Source organism: Molothrus aeneus, chromosome 2 (genome assembly GCF_037042795.1).
Source record: "Molothrus aeneus isolate 106 chromosome 2, BPBGC_Maene_1.0, whole genome shotgun sequence".
Classification (NCBI taxonomy): domain Eukaryota; kingdom Metazoa; phylum Chordata; class Aves; order Passeriformes; family Icteridae; genus Molothrus; species Molothrus aeneus.
Genome location: NC_089647.1, coordinates 52,448,511 through 52,469,339, shown reverse-complemented (window position 1 = coordinate 52,469,339; position 20,829 = coordinate 52,448,511). Strand labels below are relative to the sequence as shown.

The 20,829-nt window shown below is 42.8% G+C and overlaps 1 protein-coding gene across 2 annotated transcripts in view; it reads right to left on the bottom strand.

The window, feature by feature from the left end:
- DHRS12 (dehydrogenase/reductase 12) overlaps window positions 1-14,877 on the bottom strand; it is a 29,286-nt gene extending 14,409 nt beyond the window's left edge. Inside the window, exons 1-5 of one of the 2 annotated variants that reach the window (XM_066544955.1) lie at window positions 14,780-14,877; window positions 14,007-14,140; window positions 11,375-11,457; window positions 4,900-4,992; window positions 4,015-4,096 (exon numbers count right to left, since the gene is read on the bottom strand). In XM_066544955.1, coding sequence (XP_066401052.1) covers window positions 4,015-4,096; window positions 4,900-4,992; window positions 11,375-11,457; window positions 14,007-14,140; window positions 14,780-14,835 — 448 coding nt within the window. In that variant the 5' untranslated portion in view covers window positions 14,836-14,877. The remainder of the gene's footprint in view (window positions 1-4,014; window positions 4,097-4,899; window positions 4,993-11,374; window positions 11,458-14,006; window positions 14,141-14,779) is intronic. The other variant, XM_066544956.1, reaches the window with a different exon arrangement.
- Between the last annotated feature and the right edge of the window lie 5,952 nt (window positions 14,878-20,829).

The following is a 20,829-nucleotide window of genomic DNA, read 5'->3' as shown; positions in this document are numbered from 1 at the left end:
TCAGTTAACACCAGTTAGATACAGTTCACATGTAGGGAAGAGACTGACAAACATGCACCCAGGTTAGGCAGTTTGCCATGGATGGGCTATAGTGTCACTATGACAGATAAACATCTTCCTCTGCCTCTAACCCTTCTTGTACAGAGTGGAAGTATATGTCTATATATTATTAAAACATGAGAGCCCATTAGATTGAAGAAAAGATGCATACTGGGAGCATCATTTATCTCTCAGTGTGGTTTAGCATCCCCTTGCCTGGTAAGTAGCAATAAAAAAGTAACATATATGTCATTTTTCCATGTCAAGTAGGAAGATATATTGAGTAAAAGCAAAGTGAGGCAGGCGATAAAACAGAGGAAAAAGGACTGTTTCAGCTAAATGCCTACTGCTTCAATAGGAACATGCTGCTTTTGCCTCTACTTGCTTATAAATGCTGAAGGTTTTTTCAAAATTACTGAATACCACCAGCTTTAATAGTCTTTGCTGGGAGTTATACTAAAAAAAGTAAAATAAAATTAAATTTAAAAAGAGTTTTGACTCAGAAGTCTACGAGACTCATCAGAAGAAATTATTTCTTGTTGCTGCCCAGCTCCTGGGTACAACCCTGAGTACACAAGAAATATAAGGGCAACTTCACAGAAACTAGGAGACAGAGAAAAAATCTGCCCATCAGGACTGGCAGGTCTGCAGGAAATCTGTCCATGTTACCTCTAGTGAGTCACTCAATTTGGTTTATTTTAAAGTGTGTTTCAATCAGCAAAGTGCTATTTCAGACTTGTGCAGGGCCAGTGCTCCCACATCAGAGTCTAAGTGTTCCATTCTGCTCTCTACATTCACTGAGCTCCAGCAATCAGACAACAGTTCTTGAGCCTCTAGCAGGGAAAAAAGGCAAGGTGTTTCATTTGACAGCAAAAACAGAACCACAACAAGCCATGCAGCATTTGTGCCTCAGACTCACTGTAAAAGGGTACTACAGCATGGATGCAGCTGCCATCACCTGCCCAAAGCACTTTACAGTTTGAACTTGAATATTAAATAAACCGTACAAAGCCTTAACTGTCAACCTGCATTTTACATTTTCATGAACTTCATCCATCTGCATATTCTGACAGCACCAGAGAGGACTATGCACCTCTTGTTTCAGTAGCCACCCTCAATGAGCAGTCAGCTGTGTTTTACATTAAGGGAATTTTACTTTCTATTCTAACCACTGTTATTTTTGTACATATTCATACAAGAGGACTTATGCAGTCATTTTTGTCCCATGTAGTCCAAGAAAAGATCAGGATATGTTTCACAAGTCAGATCATCAATTAGAACTGAACACTGTCATGCATTATGCTCAAAAATGTACTAACAGATCAGTCAAGAGGAAAACATTCCTAGACTAGATTTAAAAGCTCCACAGCATTTCAGACACCTAAATGAGCAATTTTACAGCTTATAGAAATGTTAATCAGATATCTGATACAGACTCACTGTATCAGATTCAAAAAACTCAAATTCAAAAACTGCGACGTGTGTATTTAAAGCATCTTATATTTCAGTCTTGCATTTTTAGATAGTTACAACCTACACACTCCACGCAACCTACACCTCCACACTACAACCCACACACCAGAGATAGGAAAAGTATCCTACAAGGTAGGAAAAAAAAGTGAAAGAAACATGGAAGGAACACCCTACATGTAAAGATTTGCAAAAGATATTGATATTATTCTAGCTTGTTAGTCAAGTGAGGGACAACTGCATATTTTCCAAACAAGGGCCTTGAGCCCATGTCACCCTTCAGTCTTTAGCATTACTGGAGCAGAGAGGGGAATTTAGTTTGTTCTTTCAGACCACTCTCAAATTTATAGCCAACCTATATTCCAGCCATATCTAAGTTAGCCAGGATTTTCTCTGAGAACCTATAACCACAGATAGTTACTGAAAGAAATTAACTTCTCCCAAGAAAAACACACCCAAAGGCACCTAGTACTCAGGGAAATGACAGAGCATCTACTCTGACAGGTCTTTCTCCACACAGCTTTCTCCTACTCTAGCTCCAGAAGTTATGATTTATTACCCTATCCCCTTGACTTTGAAGAAAAATTCTGTGGTTTGCAGCCTTGGTCCTTCATGTGTGTCTGGCCTGCAAGCACAGAAGCTTCCTGTTGCACTGCCAGCTTCTTCCAGCTCAACCAAGTCCCACTCGGTTCTAAAAGATTCAAAATTTAATCCTTATTTTTGTCTAGAGAGAAGCAGTCTAAGCAAACAACCCAGTCCTTGTCTGAACTCTGAAGAAGTTGGACAACAGAGGATGATTTACCTCCTTAAACTTCTTATACAATCATGCAGCAAGTGATACATGAAGGAATAAAGGAGATCTCTAAGTAACATCCACTAAAGATAATACAGGCATTTTCCTAGTTTGCTACAACTATAATTCAGCTTCCTCTGTGCAGCTGTATACCACTAGTAAGGCTGATTTACAGCTGGAAAAGCAGAATTTGCTGCTTCTACTTGTGTGATAAAATATAATTCAAGTGATGCACCAGTATACGGTTCCTCAGCACTTAATATCCTCAATGTCTGAAACTAAACCAAAATATGCTTTTGTATTCAGACTGTTGTGTTTCATTCTGCTTCTCTACTGAAGAGCTGTACCTTTGCACATTGCTGGGTTTTTGTCTGAAAGACCACAAGAGGATAAAAACTAATTTAAGGTGAATAGATCCCTCAGGATAGAAGTTCTGGTACTTACACAGCCAAGGGAAATTTGATGGCAATATAAAACTCTTTTTGAATTTTTTGACCATGAGAAACAGAAGAATGTTAGTAGAAGAATAAGTCTGAACCAAATGAATCTCTGCCTTTATACTTGATTTAATTGTCAGTTTAATGTATTCAGACTTGCAGAAAAAATGAGCTGTATGCACAATAACAGTGAAGCTCAAGACATTTATACTAAAATGTTAGTTTTCAAACATAAATAGGATTTAAGGAACCAATACAAGAAAAAGGCTAAGAATAAAAACCAACAATGGTTTCCAGGTTATACTAGTTCTATAAATGCCTTATCTTTATAGACTAGGTTTTCCTCACCCTCATTCCAGATAATGACGAACAGGAGGAAAACACAGAAACAAATCACCACAGTTCTTCCTTAATGTGTCACTTTTGAATATATTGAAGACAGTCTCTTGGGAAATCCACCTACCCTGCACGGAGGCAGAGAGAGAAGAGTGTCAGGACTGTTGGGTTGATGCAAGCACCACGTGTCTCTTTGCAAAAGGTGCAGCTTTCAGCCTTACAGATATTACCAGTGTCAGACAGCTCTTCTCTCTGCTGGCTGGCTGTTTGCTCTCCTCTTTTTCACAGCTTCTGGGGGCAAACCTTCCACTTGGCTCGCCATTTTCCCTGCCCTTCCACATCTCCACTTTCCCTCTTGACTCACTTCCCATCCTTTGTCCCTATTACACCAGTGCCACACAGTTCACACACAAAGCCCCTTTCACATGGAGCACTCAAGACTTGCCCATTGCTGCTCAATCCCTTGACTAGAGATTGCACCTGCTTGAGAGCGTCCAGGGCACAGGCCTCCTGCACAGTGCCTCTGTCACACACAACAGGCTCTGCAAGCCCACTCAAACATTTTAATGTCTCTTTAAACATCTGAACGTGTTCCAAGCTCCATCCAAACCCCAGACACACAATTATTACAAAGAGCATCATTAGCAGCAATGCTCAGAACTAAGTTCCCTAGTAAATTTCAGAATCAACCTGCCATTTTCCACTTCTGCTATGATAAATAAAGATGCTGATATCAGAACAACTGAAAAACGGAGAAATTAAAAAATGACACTCCGAACAAGCTGTAATATTTCTTCTTTTCCTTCCTGGCTCTATTCCTGGCATAGCAATGCTATGATCCATCTTTAAGCAGGAATATATACCTCACGAACCCAGCTATAAAAACACACTTCTGTAAGCAAAATAAGCATGCTCCAGAAGAAAACCTTTAATACTCACCCAAAGTGTTTGTTGCAAAGTTTTTTTCAAGTCCATCTTCAGTTAACTCTCTGTTATTCACCATACATCCTGCATTGTTGATCTGCAAAACAACTCCTTTAAACAAAAACAATCAACACAAACATCTACAAGGAAATCCACACATGTGAGCAGTCCACGCTAATTTGCTGTCTTCTGGCACTACAAAACAAAGCTACACACTGTAGCTTTTATTTGTACATAAAACATGACTGCAAGCTGTGTGCAGCTAGCACAGCCTCTGACACATTTGTTTCTCTGCCTTACCTTCCAGGAGTTCAGACTTTTCTTTCCCACCTCAAAAAAAGATCTGCCCCTACACACCTTCCTGCATGTTCACTGGCACTCCTCAAAAGTTATTTCCTCTTTTTTATCAGATGTTCCTCATCTAGTAAGCATGAAAGGAGCTGCTCCAGATGCCTTGGTTGTGGTTCAGCCCCCCAAGCAAATTTTCACTGCTAAATAAAGGGGGAACTGCACTGAGCCCCTTGCCAACCATGATGATTAACTGTTTAGTCTCTCCCTGGCTCTGTTTTAGTCTCTGGAGTTTTTGCAAAAGTTTAATCTTTCAGAAGGTCTAGCTTTAAGAGGGACAATGTTATTAGCAATGAAAGTCAAAGAGAAAATGTATGGTGCCACCAAAGCTGCAGCTATAAAATTACTGCTTTTCTCTTTTTCTGTAGCACATCTGTGTTAACTGAGAAGGGACAAGAGCAAGCAAACCATGGGGACTCCTGATAAAAGCATTTAGAAAAAATTAAGGAGAGAATTGTGGGCCTAACTGTCAAGTCTACATGACCTGTCAGACAAATTCATAGGCTACACACTCCCAAGACAGACACACATGATTAAAGTACGTGAACTTACCAACACATTTAATTTATGTTCATTTTGGAATTTTTCAGCAAACTTCCATATTTCCTTGGGATTAGATAGATCCACAATATGCAAGAAGATGTTCTAAAGGAAAAGAAACTAAGTCACAATCAACAGGGAAAGTGAAGAGAAATCCTGTTTAGGCCTGTCTAGGTGAAAAGGTATTTAAGTAGTATGAAAAAAATAGTGTCTCCAGAAGCCAACTGCAAAATTTAACTCCAGTCCTTAAAACATGTTTAGTCATTATTCAGCTGCTTCTGAGACACAGATTTTTAATGCCAAAGTTATTAAGAGAGAGTCCTACTTAAATAAATATATGTGACAGACAGGCATAACAGAGAACTAGAAAAATATTGCAAAGCGTGCAAAATTTCAGTTGAAACAATTTAGCAGCTTTCTCTTTGGCTGAACTTTCCAAGGAAATGTTCAAGGTCACAGCATTAGAGAATAATCTAGGTTGGAAGAGACCTCTGGAGGCTGCTTGGCAAACATGGAGATTCACCAGTCTGTCTGAGCCCCTTGCTCAGAGCATTTGATCACCCTCGTGGTGAAAACATTTTTCCTACTGTCTACTCAGAATTTTGTCCCTGTTCCAGTCTGTGTCAGCTGCCTCTTGTCTTCCCACTGAAGACCTCCAAGAGAAGCATGGTAGCGCCTTCCCTACACACTCCCATCACATGGGAGACCCATCTGAGCCTTCTCAACACTGAGCAAAATCAGCCTTCTCAGAGTCACTTCATACATCACATGTCTCATCTCCCTAGTCACACTCTGCTGGACTCACTCCAGGACATTGATGACTTCCTCATCCTGGGGAGTCCAAAGCCAGGCACAGGACTCCTGCTCTGGTTTCACAAAGGCTTAATCAAGAGCAAGATGCACTTCCCTCAGCCTGCTGGCTAGACTCATGTTCATACAGCCTGGGGTATGGTTGGCCTCCGTTGCCCCAGGACACTGCTCACAGAGGGACAACTTGTCACTCCCAGGTCCCTTTCTGCCATCTGCTTTCCACCTGCTTGCTCAGCTAGGCAAAGACTGCACTTCATTCTGTCACCTGTGCTCTTAAAATAAGCCCTTGTATTGATTCATGAGGGAATCCACTAAAAAACATTCACAGATCAGCTCTGTACTGTTGATTGTTACTTTTAAAGCCACATGATCCGGACAGTTTCCCACCCACTTTTCATCCACCAGTTCAAACCACATCTCCCTAAACTGGATACAAGGATATCATAACAAACCATGTAAAAAGCCTTGTCAAAGTTAAGGAGAGCACTGCTCCTCTCGTGTCCACAGGCAGAGTCATCTCACCAAAGGGATCAGGGAGAGAATCAGAAGGGTAACAGACAGAGAACTTGGGGGCTGAGATAAAGACAGATTAATAGGGAAAGCAAAAGCCACAGACAAGCAAAAAAACCCCAAGCCTATGAGCATACCACCCTGAGAAAACCCAATCTTGTCTGATCTCAGAAACTAATCAGGGTTGGGCCTGGATAGTACTTGGATGGGAAACTGCCTGGGAATACCAGGCACTTTACACTTTTTACAAGGAATTAATTGACTGCCTCCCATGGACAGACAGGTGTTCAGCCATCTCCCAGAGAGCAAGGCTCCATCACACATAATAGTTATTGGGAAGCCACCACCCCAAATATCTCCCCATTCCTTTTTCCTTCCCCCAGCTTCATATACTGAGCATGATGTCATATGGTGTGAAATATCCCTTTGGTCAGTTAGTCAACCTGTCCTGGCTGTGTCTCCTCACAACCTCCCATGCAACCCCAACTTCTTCTCCAGTGTGGCACACAGAAAGTAGAAGACTTTGCTCTATGTAAGCCCAGCAATTGCAAAAGCATCTCTGTATTATCAACCCTGTGTTCAGCACAAATCTTAAACACAGACACAAGCCACTGTGAAGAAAATTAAGTTTTTCCAGCCAAAACCAGTACAATGAGCAAGGGTATACATCCACTCCAGCACTCTAGTCATGCCAACTATTTCTGCCTAATGCCAGTGAGAACCCAGTGAGATCACAGCTCTGCAGTCATGCATGGATTCCTGTGTCTCCTATGCTATGTGTACTCATGAACAAGCATCTGAAATGTGGTCCCAGACATGCTACTTTCTCATGAAAACTGTGAGAGCTTCCTCCATTTCACTGTCCCCTAGACACTCACTGCTCCCATGACTCTTCTACTCTTCTGGGTTTGGTCACTACAAACCAATGAAACCCCTTTAAAGCCTCCTCAGTAGGCTTAGCAAACCTGCTGGCAAAGACACTCTTGCTCTAATACATCATTGCTCCTCAGCTAAGTTCATTTAACAGAGAAGGTCCAAGAAGTCATGAAAGCTAAGGACAAAGTGGCACCAGATGAACATTCAGGTGTTGATCTGCAGGGCATATATGCTCCTACCCAAGCCCTTCCCTTTCACTGTGTGGATTTAGCAGACCACTGCTAGGGCTTCCATGCCCTTGGCTCTCTAAACACTCCCAATGAACTCCAGGTTACCCCTCACAATGTCATGGGTGCCCACGTGGCTGGGCAACAAGAGGTACTAGGCCAAGGTCCAGACCAGCCCCAGCAGACTCTCTGCAGTACCTTACATCTGAGCTCCCAGCAAGTGACAAACCTCTCAAGTCATCTAGCCAAGACTGCAGACGGGTGCCTCCATCCCCCACAGGAAGGAGCCCTCAGCCATCATCACCCACGACTTCCTCCCACTGTCAACAACTGTTCAGGATCATCTGTCTCCAACACCTCCCCTGACAGAGCTTGCTCTTCCTCATCTGTTACCATGGCACTACACCTATCCTGTAAAATGCACATCTGCAGGCAGAGAGGGAGCTGCCTTCTGTTGCCAGCATTCACAAGCTTTAATTCCTCCCCATCTTAGAAGTCTCTGTCCACTACTTATTCAAATGCAGCTTCTAGCTATCCCTCCTTCCATGCAATGTGCTCTTCTACTCTCTGTAGAGACCCTGTCAATCTCCTGTTCCTATTCCCTGTGGTTCTGCAGCCTGCTCATCTCCTGTTGTCACATCACCTGGCAGCTCAGCACCCTGAGGACAGCAGAATCCAACACATGAAGCCACCATCATGTGCTGCCCCAGGCTCAGGGAAAAGTCCCAGTCACTCCCTGCAATCCAACATCTGCTACATTATCACTCTTGAGCTCTGTGTGGGCTAGTGTCCCATGTGCCAGGCACAGTTGCTCCAGCCAGGGTGGTAAAGCCTGCTTTCAGGAGCAGCACTGCACCCACTCCAGCTGTCTCAGAGTGCTGGGTGCCTTCTGCATCCCCCTGCATGCTAACTGCTGCATTAACTGCTAAACCCTTGTCAGTCACTCCATGTCACAACGCTCTTGCAAATGTTTTGCAATACTATGGCCAGCAACGTGGATGCAATAGGAAAAAAAAATTTAAAAAGGGTTGACATAAAGTTATCATTTGCTAAACCACTAAAGCTAGAAATAATTCCTCCCTCCAAAACATCAAAAACCTTTTACTGCTTGCTACAGACAATTCTTTTGCTTTTGGCAGATTTGTGTTCTACACAGTACAAGCAGAGTGGCATTTACAGCACACAAAGGCACATCAACTCCTACTCTTCTCCTAGACAGCACTTAGTCTCAAAGAGACACCACAGATAGTCTTATGACGTATGCCAGGAAAAGGCAGTTTTAAAATAATTATGCAGAGGATGTGTTCTCTTGCAAAACAACAAATAATCATTAAAGGGCCTCCTCTCTTTCCAAGTTGTTTCTTTAAATACTCATTATACAAGCAAACGAGAAAAGCGAAGAAGCTGAAGAAATGATATGGCATTATTCCCTGCCTGTAATTCTGCTTCCCTGAAGATAAAAAGCACATGACTTTCTCTCTAGTCAGTTGACTTCAGCTCCTTAGCTGAGTTTGAGTCAGAATTTTCTCATTGTAATAATGTGCTCTAGGATGACCCTGCTTGGTCAAGGAGATTGGACCAGATGATCCACTGGGGTCCCTTCCAACCATATCCATTTTGTGAATAATTTCTGACCAAAAACTTGACACTGCTCTACTGGTTCAAGCTGGATACCTCTTTAAACTTTCTACTTTTAAAACTAATACCATTATCTACTGGTATAGAAGAGATAAAGACTTTTGGGCAAAATGTTCAGTATTGCAAAGGATTTCAGAGATTGAAAAAGATCTAAATCAACACTTATCTGCTGAAGACTGTCACATTGACTCAGGAAAGGGATATTCAGACCTGTTTCCTATGAAAGTCCTCAATGGTAGCAAAGCCATTTTCAAAGCAAACCTAATCTCTGTGACTTGATCTATTTTAACAAATTAAGAGAACTTTCCAGTTCCCAGATCTAGGGCCAGGTGACTGCCAAATAACTCCATTTCAGCACTGCACTCCAGCATGTCCTCTGGAAGATGAAAAAAATCTTTGGTGTATACTATAACAGGATCTCCATCCAAATTATCAGGAAGAGCAAATTGAGCCTGGATACAGCCCGTCAAGTTGCAGATAAAGCATTTTATTATCTCTCTGTATTGTTTCTGAATGAGCATTTATAAAGAAGGATATTTTTGTGGACTCCTTATTAAAATGCTCTTCCCAGTGCAGTCACGTGTCCCACAGGGCCTCCTGTACAGCTCATCTAACACTTCACTGAGAGCTGCTCTCTGCACAAGTGCCCTGTCCCCAGGGTCACAAACAAGTTCTGCAGTGCCCTCGCACTCCCCCACGACTACAGAAATGACAGGTCTGCAGCCTACCAAAAAGTGGGAATGCAGTAATTATGCTGCCTTTAGAGGGAAAATATTATTTGCCTCAAGTTTTTTCCCACCAGGTGACAGAAAACAGAACATGAAGAAACCTTCAGAGGTCAAACTCACATCTCTTCCCAGGCAGCCTGACTGCAGTTAGAGAAGGAGGTAACACAGATAATCACCAGCCGTACTATAGCCATGGGATTACACAGCTATAGACAGCTGGAAATTGTTTATTTCTACATAAGGACTGATCTAATTCACCTCCATTAAAAAACTGAAGAGTAATGCTAGTTGTCATACTAGGGAACTGAAATGAAAGAACAGAAATTTAGTCAATATGGCATCTCTAACCATGAAAAACTCTTCAGGATTTTTGATCCACATTAAAACCTATTACTGGAATCAAAATACAGCATACAAGAGCCAAGTCATTATTTAAAACAAAGACAGGTCTCCATCCATGTGCTGTGGGTTAAGCCTGGTAGGAAGTTCAGCCCCATACAACCCTATTTACTCACTCCATTCCCAGTGGAAATGGGGAGACAATCACAAGGACAAAACAGGCAAAACTTGTGGGCTGAGATAAAGACATTAATAAGTGAAGCAGAACTGTGTGTGCAAAAAAAAATAAAACAAGGAATTAATTCACTATTTCTTACTGTCAGGCAGGCATCTCGCAATCTGCAGGAAAGCAGGACTTCATCCCATGCAACAGTGATTTAGAAAGCCAAATACCAGATCTGTGAATGCCTCCTTTTGCTCTTTCTTCCTCCCAGCTTTTACTGCTGAGCAAGATGTCATATGGTCTGAGGAGTCCCTTGGGTCAGCTGGAGTCAGCTGTCCCAGTGTGTCCCCTCCCATCTTCTTGTGCACCCCAGCCTGCTCACCTGGTGGGGCAGTGTGAGAATAAGAATAGGCTTTGATGCTGCGTGAGCATCATTCAGCAATAACTAAACTGTGGGTTGTCTACGCTGGTTTGGTCACAAATCCAAAGCATAGCACCGGTGGAACTGCTGGAAGGGAAATTAACTCTATCCCAGCCAAAACCAGGGCACCAAGTAAGAAAGATAATGACTAGTGAACTCCATAAGCACATCCTCCTGAACAATTAATGAAAGCAACAGTGACAGATATAGAGGTGGACTGTACAGTGATATATACAGAAACAAAAAGAATGTGTTACAGAGGGAAGGAAGAGGTATTATAAGAAAAGGAAATGAAAACGCATGCAGAGCATGGAATTAGTACCACACACAGGACTTCACAGAGCAGCCAACCTTAGCAAATCAAGAGCATGTTATTCAGACACATAAAACCTTCAGCTCCAATGCTGTAGACTCATAAATGTTGTTGCAAGAGTGTTGCAATGCATTAACTTTTAAAAGCTTGAGACACATAGTTAGGAATAGTAAGTAGGACATCAAAAAGCAAATCAACAAACAAGCATTAAATAAAACAGCATGCTGCTGATGATGTTACTAATCACAGAATACATCACCTAATGAAGTTAGGTGATTCAAATGGTTTGAAGTTAATCACTTCAAATCATTTGAATTATAAACTGCTAGATGTTTCCGTGTCTGTATGAAAATACTATTAAAAACACAACATCAAGATGCTGGAAGAGTATCTCATGGCCTCTGGGGTCTTTAATATGAACAACCTTTCTAAAAGTAAACAAAAGACTAAAAAACAACTCACCTGATTCCCCGTTTCTGTCACTATTTCCTCTTTGGCAACTTCAGCCCGTTCCTTATTTCGGCAAACCAGATGAACCGTGCCACCTGGTGGATTGCAACAAGAAAAGCATTTGATAATTAATTACTAACTGCATTTGGGTGAGACATCAGCATTTTAATTAGGTGAGCTATTGGATAGAAGAAAAACGGTGGAATATTTCTGCTTGGCTTTTGTTCCTGTGAAGGCAGGCAGGGTCATCACGCGCAAGGAAAAGGCCACTGCACTCTAAGTATTGTGCTCAAACCATTTCTGTCAAGTCTGTACATCATGCTTAGTGGATGAAATACCAGAGCTAAATGGGAAATTGGAGCTAAGGCATCTGCACCATAGATGTTTTTTTTTTTAATATATGCTTTAGGAAGTTCAGTAAAGAGCTTGAACAATACAAGTGACTAGAATTGCTCTGCAGAAAGGAAATAAAAGTGCCAGATATCAGAATTCTCAACAGTGGGAGATAAGACAAGGACTATGGCCTCAATTGCAGCTTGGGAGGCTCAGGTCATCTGAATTATTTCTCATCAGAAAAATAATTTTCAGAAGGTTTCTCCTCAATAGGCAGGCTTTCTCAAGAGGATGCATAATTTGCATCCTTGTGGGTATCAAGCAGCAAAACACAGCAATGACTGGTTCGATCTACCATTGCCAACAGTCCTGCTCCAAGCGAGACACTGGACAAGGTGACCTCTAGAGGTCTCTTCCAACCAGTTTTTCCATGAAAGGAAGACACAAGGCAAGGCTCTTCTCAGAGACCTGGATACTTACCACAATCTCATCACTTAATCATATTAAAGAAAGCCTTCAAACACAAGACAAAACTACAACTAGGCAATGGTTTTGGTTTTTTTCTTCACATATTCTCTGATTGTTACAAGCTATGTGTTAATTTCAGTCCTAGGAATACCTATACTCCTTACTTTTGCCTGTTTTTAAAGGTGTTTTAGGGATTGCTAGCAGTCCACCTCTAGAAAGCTCAAGGAATTAATCCCTAATAGAAACATAATAAATCCCTAATAGAAACAACAACTGTGTCGGGTCACGTTTTTTAGTGCCCAGAACCCAAATGCAGAACACCAAGTCTACCTTTGGATGATACAGTCACACACTGCACAGCCCAGTCTGGGGTCTGATAATGAAACCTTTTGTCCACAGGAGAGATTTTTCCACTGAGCACCAGGAGATGGGGGAAGTTTAGGTCTGACTGACACATTAGGAAATGAATTTAAATGTATTTTCTTTGGTAAAGATTGAAACTATTTGAACGCAACACATGGGAATAGTCAGAGTAGTTGGGAGAAGACTGTATCAAGCTGGAAGTGCAGTTCACAAGACATAGAGGAAAGCCCAAATCCGAATATCCATAAGACACCAATTCAGAGAAAAGCTGAACTCAGACTTTAGCAATTGTCAGTTAGAAATATCTGAGTGCTTGAAGGTAAAGCCAACAGAGCCTGATTATTCCTCTGCTGAGTCAGAATTCCTTATTCACTTGTCATGGAGTACTTGAAGAGATTCAACTAGAAGCCTGAGCCCCAACAGCTGACACTGAGTTTCAAAGTGAAATGTTCAAGGATGGGACTGGGAAGTCATTTTAACTTCATGTGAACAGCAATGCCCATACAACAGATCAGACATGCAGTTCTGAGCCCAAGGTTGTTCTGCTAAACATGGTGACCTAATCCCAGAGAGATCCAGACAGCTTTCCAGCTTGCAAAACCTGGTAGAGATATCTATTTGTGAGCAGAACAGTCACCTGACAAAGCAGTACTTACATAAAGTGATTATGTACAATAGCAGTGGTGGGAATCTGAAATCAATCACATGTTGGGACTGATGTAGATCTTAAACTCAAAGACTCTTTGATGCTAACAGTTTTGAATTAGTTTTGTTTAACTGAGTTGCCACTTTCCTTCATAAGATGGTTACAAAACCTAAGCACAACAAAGAGAGAAAAGAGCCACAAGCTCCTCCCCTTCATTCTACATGCCAAAACTCCTGTCACTCTTGCACAACAGGAATTACTTTGTCAACTCTGTAAGGGATTAGGTTTATCCTTCAGCAGCAGCTAGGCCCAGTTTACACCATGTCCTTGTGTACAGACAGCAACATAAAAACATAATTACATGTAATCAGCCAAAGGGCACAAACTCCAGGGTATTATCATTAAGATCAAGAACAGCTACATGAGGGTTTTTTATGCTCTTCCATCTCATTTTTGTAAAGACAATTGTTTTCTTTCATCATATGACAGAATTGCAGATTCCTCAGTTCAAATTCAGCCAGGCTGCTACTTGTACCGAATTAACCTTAAACAGACACTGATCTGTCACCAACATTCTCAGATGCCAGTATAACACAGATAGTTTTGGTAAACATACACTTGAAAACAATTTGCAGCTCCTCTCTGCTAATTTGGTTTCCTATCCCAGTTTTCACTGCACTGATTGGGCTTAAACCACTAACTCACACTAAGACCCCTGTGAAATGATGCCACATCCCAGGGATTTGTGTTTGTGTGTAAGTGCTGGAAGGCCAAACCTGCTGCCTTCCGTCTTCTCTGTAAGCCTCCTGGGAGCTCCACAGCAGCCCTGCTCACCTCTCCTCGCTATCTCCTTTGCTGTGGCCTTGCCAATGCCACTGTTTGCACCAGTGACCAGGAAGGATCTTCCAGCTACATCCACCTCCACATCAGCTGGGTTGAAGCGCTTGGAAGCAGACTCGTAACCACCTCTGAACAAATCAAGAGACACCTGTGAGAACCTAGAAGTGAGCCCTTCCAAAACAAACACATGTGTGGGTTGAAAAGCACTTTCAGAGCTCAGCATCCAGTAATTGCCCTATTTACTCTCTGTACCCATGGGGCAGGCCATGAATACCAGTGACACTGCAAACAGCAATGTATCACAGAATCATTCAGGTTGGAAAAAAATCCTTAAGATCATCAAATCCAACCATCAACCCACATTCACCCACGGCCTCAAGTGCCGTATCCAGAGGTTGTTTTCAAGACTTCCAGGGATGGTGTCTGTATCACTTCCCCGGGCAGCCTACTCCAGTGCTTTGGAATGAAAGCGACAACTCGCGATAGCATTTGGCCGCCCCAGCCCACCCAGCCCCGACCTCGACCCTCGGGGGGCGGCCGGAGCCCCAGGGCGGGCAGGGCAGGACAGGACAGGACAGGGCAGGGCAGGGCAGGGCAGGGCCAGGCGGCCCTCACCGAGCGGGGCTGGAATCCACCCGCCTTGGCGGGGGCGGGCAGCCATCCATAAAACACCACATAGGCACGGTCTCGCCGCGGACAGGCAAGAACAGCCCAGCCCGGGCGCTAAACCCGCCCCACGCTGCCTCCCGGGCGGCCGCCGCCCATACCTCGTGTACTCCCGCAGCCCCTTCACGAACCACACGGTGTTGCGGTACCAGGACATGGCGCTGCTGCTGTTACCACCGCCCCCACAGCCAGGCCAGCCCCGCCTCTGCCCTTACATAAGGCTCCCGGCCAGCCCGGCCGCGTTAGATAAGGGCTGAGGGGCGGCTCCGCTTGGCCTGGCCCGGCCGCATTAGGTAAGGGCTGAGGGGCGGCTCCCCTCGGCCCGGCCCGGCCCGGCCGCGCTAAAGGGAGAGTGCGAGGTAGCGCAGCGAGTGTGACAGTGGTGGGGGGTGGTGGTACTGCCAGCTTCCTCCTTAGCAGCAGTTCGTGGGCTGGTTCTTCTTATCCTTTCTGTTTTCTTCTCCATTAGCCATGAAGGGTAGCTGTTGCCAGCGCCTGCCTCGCTGCAGTCGGCTGTGCCTGGCGAAGGTGGTGGTGGATGAAGGATGGAGAATTTCCCAGGGCTCCAGCTTGGGGTAGATGCTGCTGCCGGCTAAGGCGGGAGTGTAGCTAGGCTGTTGTGTTTTGGGAATGAGGAACAGGCCTGCGTCCTCTGCCCTGGAAAGCTGCCAAAGGGATGCTCCCCGAGAAATATGAAAAATGATTCTGTGCCACGTGAAGTAGCGTTTTACATAACAAATCCATTAAATACCTAGCTCCTACTTCACTGGTGAAGTATTCCGCTAAGGAAAGGATATACGAGTGGCTGTTGCACTAAGGGGAATGAAATTCAAAGTGTTTTCTGTTTATGTTCTTTGGACCTATGAAGCGCAGGAGAAGCACTTGAAGCTGCATCTAGATAGCCCATGTCAGCAATAAGGAAATTGTCATTATAGGTATAATTAAAAGTATAATTATGCAAAAGGTCTATGTGCTTAAAAAGTTCTGTGTGCAGGTTGGATAAATTCACATATTTTATAGGGTGTGTAGGACCACATGCAGAGAAGCTCCTTTGGGAACCCTGGCTAAGTTTTCAAGAGCTTAAGTTACCTGATTTCAATAACACAGATAGTGGAGAAATGGGAATGTTCTCTCTTTTTTGATCCTGTATTATATCCTGATACTTCTTTTTCTAAATCTTCAAATCTCTTTGCTCTGGCGAAGGCCTTGTACTAAAGTCTTCCACTTTCTCAGCATGATATGTGAGTATTAGGCTCATACAAAAGGCACTTCCCACCATGAAGTTACAACTTTCAAACTCACCTCTGTCTGCTTGTACTGTACATTATATGTGAAGTAACAATTTCTAGAGGGCAAAGAGACACATTTTAACAGTGATATTTTCTTCCATGCAGAGGCCATCCAGCTACATGTTGTACCTTTTCATGAAATCTAAAAATGCTCGTTCTTAAAACAATTGAAAGACTCTATTAAAAAATTTAAATACAGTAAGACAGTATTCCCTTGTCATTTCTGTGTTTACCCTATTTATTTCTTAAGAACTGTGATTATGGCTTAGTACAAGCAAAATAGGATGATGGCTCTGATGTGTTTTGTTTGTAGTTCCAGCCTGTGTTCTCATAAATTGGGAAGTTCATCCCTGCAGTCTGCCAACCTCTGAAAGTAAATGGGGTGCATGCAGATACACAGAATTCCTCACAGGCTGAAACATTTGGACTGTGATCAGCAGGATGCTGGCTGATGCAGCCCTGAGGTGCTAACCAATGTGAATATGCCTGGCAGAAGCTGTCCATGAGTCAGACACAAAAAGAGATTATGGCAGGCAGAGAATGGGAGCAGCTCATAATATTTTGGGGGTTAAGCAGTAATGGGCAATTACAGCATATTACTCATACTGAGATCACAGAAGATGTTTGAATGTAATGTTGGCTACCAGTGTCATCCTGGTACATACACAATTTTCTCAGAGAATATTACATAGATACTGCAACGCCCCTACTGCAATGTTAGCTGTACCCTTCTAACAAATGGTGGTTTAAGGACATTTTGTAAATGCCCAGAAATTATGCCCTTTCCAGAGTGCACCAATCCCTGAGCACATTCAGCTGTGAGATTTCTGCTTAGAAACACTTGCTTTTTCTGTACTGAGGGGCTAAGCTTGCACCCAGAAATGAACTGTCACAGCACTTTCTGTCTGAGCAGCCTCATAGAATCAATCATTAAGGTTAGGAAAGACCTCCAAGATCATCAAGTCCAACCTTCACATCAAAAGCAAGCTGTTGCACACTGTCCTAACACCACCTAGATGTTTCTGTTGCCTCATTTCATCCCCTGTGGTGTTTTGCATCTGTACTGTTCTTCCAGAGGCAAGAGGCTGTACAGATTGTGTAAGTGCTTTCTGCTAACCCTGCCATCACAGTGATGAAGGGTTGTACAGTAGAAAGGCAAGATGTAATTTTGCCAAGAGCTGGGTGCTGCTAATGAAGGACCTGCATCTCCGTATTCTCACGGGCAAAATTTCTGCCCACTTCAAAAGTTTTGACTGCATATCTTGCCTTCTGTACTGAATTCTAGGTTGATACATCTTGTTAACTGAATTAAAACCTATTCTGGAGCTTTGGAAATTCAAAAAGTTATATCTTCTGGTTTCATTCTTGACTGCTGGTAGCTTAGCAATTAACTCCAACAGGATGCTGCTCTGAACATGAGGGATTTTTTTTAGACAAAGTCCTTTTTCTCTTGGATTGGCATCCTACTTCTCAGACCCCTATCAGAGCCAGCAACTGGTATATTTGTGTCATACAGAGCTGAAAGTGGGAGAGCTAGAGACTCTTGAGCTCCTAATTATTTCCCTCATTTGAGGACAGAACAAAATGGCTTCACCCAGGCTAATAAACACAACTCAGTGTTTATCCCTGATAAAACATATCCAAGTTAATTCTTACCCTATATCTCTATGCTATCAAGTGCTCCATTGCATATTCCCAGTCCTTGATCCTCTTATTGCCCACAGGTAAAGATTGTTGATGCCCAGGTCACAGTAGGTATTAAGCAGATGCTTCTGTCCAAAACAAGCTCAAATGTCATCGTGAATAGTTTGCTCAAAGGGTGTTTTTTTCCCAAACACAGATAGGGATGCACCAGGGCTAACACTGCACAGCTTGGCTTGGCCCTGGTGGTCCTGTGTTCTGGTGCATGCATTTACCAGTGTACAAATAGCCCCCAAGCCTGTTATGCAAGCCCTCCATGACTGCAGGTAATCCTCCAAGCACATAAAAATTCTGGAGTGTTGTGGCTGTGAGCCTCCAGACATTAGGATTTTTCATGGAGTAATGAGTTGAGGATCTCAATTTTCTTAAAACACAGGAGCTGGTGAAAAATACCTCTCTGGCGCTCAGCTGGGCTAACATGAAAAACATACCGTAGACTTGATTTGTCTTTGTACCTGTCAAATTGCAAGAAGTTTTAAGCAAGGTTTTAATTACTTCTAGCACAAAGGAAAGTTGAAAATGCTGATTGCTGTTAAGGGCTGTGCATTTCAGTGTGTTTCATATTTTCTTCCCAGGGGACAGATCTAAAAGTAGAGTGCTCAAGAGCTGAAAAGCAATTATATATTATACAAGATGTTTAAAACAGCTTCAAGGCCATTTTGCCAATCTCTTTTATTATCTTTTTTCTCCTTTTTTTTTTTTTTCTGGTGAGAGGCTAAAAAGTTGGGTCTTAAGGACAACTGGCTCCTTTGCTTCCTTCCAGGGATCTGGCGGGCTGTTGGGCATTCCCTCCGTTCCTTGCAGTTACTAATTTTCTAATTAAGTCTCTGTGCCTGCCCCTATTAAATCAATCAGAACTGATTCAGTTACCACTGATTGCAGTGGGAACAGGCACAGGCTTTAAGGGCCAGGTTTGCAGGAAAGCATCTGCATCTCTAACTGGGGGCCAGGTTTCCAAAGGAAGTGGCAATTGTGGGCAAGCCACTGTGGTGGGAGCTGCTCCACACCCTGTTTTTACCATGCTGGCCTCAGCTCTGGATGTAGAACACTTGAAGATTCTGCTTTAGAAACTTGGCACAGCCCCAGTCAGTGTAATAGCAATCAAGAGCTGTCAGCAGCCTGGGGAGAGGCAGTTGACACTTGTCCTGTTGTCTGGATGAAGGAGAGGGTTTGGTGAGTGGTTGAAGAAGAACATGAAGTCCCTGAGGTCTCAGGGACGTGTCTGAAGTGCTTATGGTAGTAGCAGGGTGAGAGAGCAAAAGCTGCTCATCCTGAGTGCAGGGAAGGGTGGAAGTTCTGGCCTGTGTTGTGTTTTTGTGAACAGTAGGGTGTTTTCTTTGTTGTGTACCCAAGTCATCACCAAGTTTGCCAGCTGCTGTCATCAGCAGTGTTGTTTCCAGCGAAGAGTCAGGCTTTCCCCAGACCAAATAGCCTTTTATTACTGAGGAACAAGTGTGGCAGTATGTCATCATATCTATTACTCATTGCTCAGGGGCCAGTAAAAGGAATCTCATGCTGTGCCTTATCAGAAGTATAGGTTTGCTTTATAAACTGCTGAGGGCCTTGACCTCTGGGAGCCTGCAGGGCTTCCCAGGGTCAGGCATGTCCTGGTAAAGAGAGGGTCTGCTTAGTATCCTCCCAAAATGGAAAGAATTGGCTGGGGGAAGCAGCTAAAGCTGCTGCTAACCTAGTTAATCTCCTATATATAAAATAATTTATGCAAGCTGAAGGGTATATAATTATTTTAAAAATAATAGGATGGCTTAGGAGTATTTTCAAAGTAATAAAAGTGAAATGTTATGGTTGATATGCATCCTAGAGAATAATTTCTTCAGTCAATAAAAGATAATTTTATTATTTCCATGACTGAAAAATTCTTCATGTTCCTACAGTAAACAATATACTTGAATGCATACATGTTTGTTGCTAGGCTGTGGTAGTAATGCAGTTATCTATACTAACGTTTTCTTCAGCTACCTGTTTTTCTTCTTACTGCTCTTCTTCTGGATCTTACTGTTCTTGCTATGAGCTGTTGGACAGGAATGCTTACAGGCTTATTGACTCAGGTGGGTCCTGCTACACTTTTTTTATCCTTCTGCAAATCTTACTGCTTATTAGCATTTTACTCCAGCCAAGTTGTTACCAAATCACAGATGTTGTCTTGTAGAATGTATCTTCCAAGAGGTATCTACAACCAGAGGAACACACACACCTTCTTACATGGTTGCTCTTTGGTTCAAATGACAAATGAATAGTCTGAAGTTTTGTGTCTTCAAGCAGTCCCTGTGCTGTTGTAACAAAACTTGCAGAGATATATGAAATTTATCCATGCAAATAAGCACCAGACCTGTTTACCTAAAGTCTTATTTCACCTGGACAAGTTGGACAAGGTTTTTAAAAAAAACAAACAGGTTCACAAAAAATACTAAAGCAACTCTTTGTTTCTGATACATTCTGAAAATAAATAGTGTCTGTTATGAACTACTGTTGTGAAATCCAGAAGCAGAAGTAGAATAGTAATACAAAAGTAAACAGTGATAATAAAAACATGTTGCCTATAGCAGCTTGTGAATAAGACTGAATAGTGGACTTTTTTCTCCACTGTTTGCATCCTGTGTACTCATTTCATATTACACTGAAAGGCTAAATATTTTTCAAAAGGACTGGCAATCAAATCCATAAGCTATCATTGATAGGGACATTAAAGATTATGTAGTTCAAACCCCCCTGGTGTGGGCAGGGACACATTTCACAAGACCAGGTTATTCAGCACTCTATGCGACTTGTCTTTAAACACTTCCAGGGATGGGGCACCCACAACTTCTCAGGGCAACCTGTTCCAATGCCTCACTACTCTTAGAGTGAGGAATTTTTCCCTATTATCTAACCTAAATCTACTCTCTTTCAGCTTGAAGCCATTTCTCATTATCCTGCCACTACATGCTCTTGTAAAAAGTCTCTCTCCATCTTTTTTGTAGGCTCCCTTCCACATGCAGGTACCTAACTCATCTGGGCATCAAGAGGACCTTGTAAAAAGAAAGCTTTCTTGTATGGTGATTTGCAGGCCCATAGTTTTCATCTCTCACATTTGAGCTGCTGTTCTGCAGCATGGGGAAGCGAATAATGGATTCTTCCTTTGCTGGAGTATTACTAATCATACA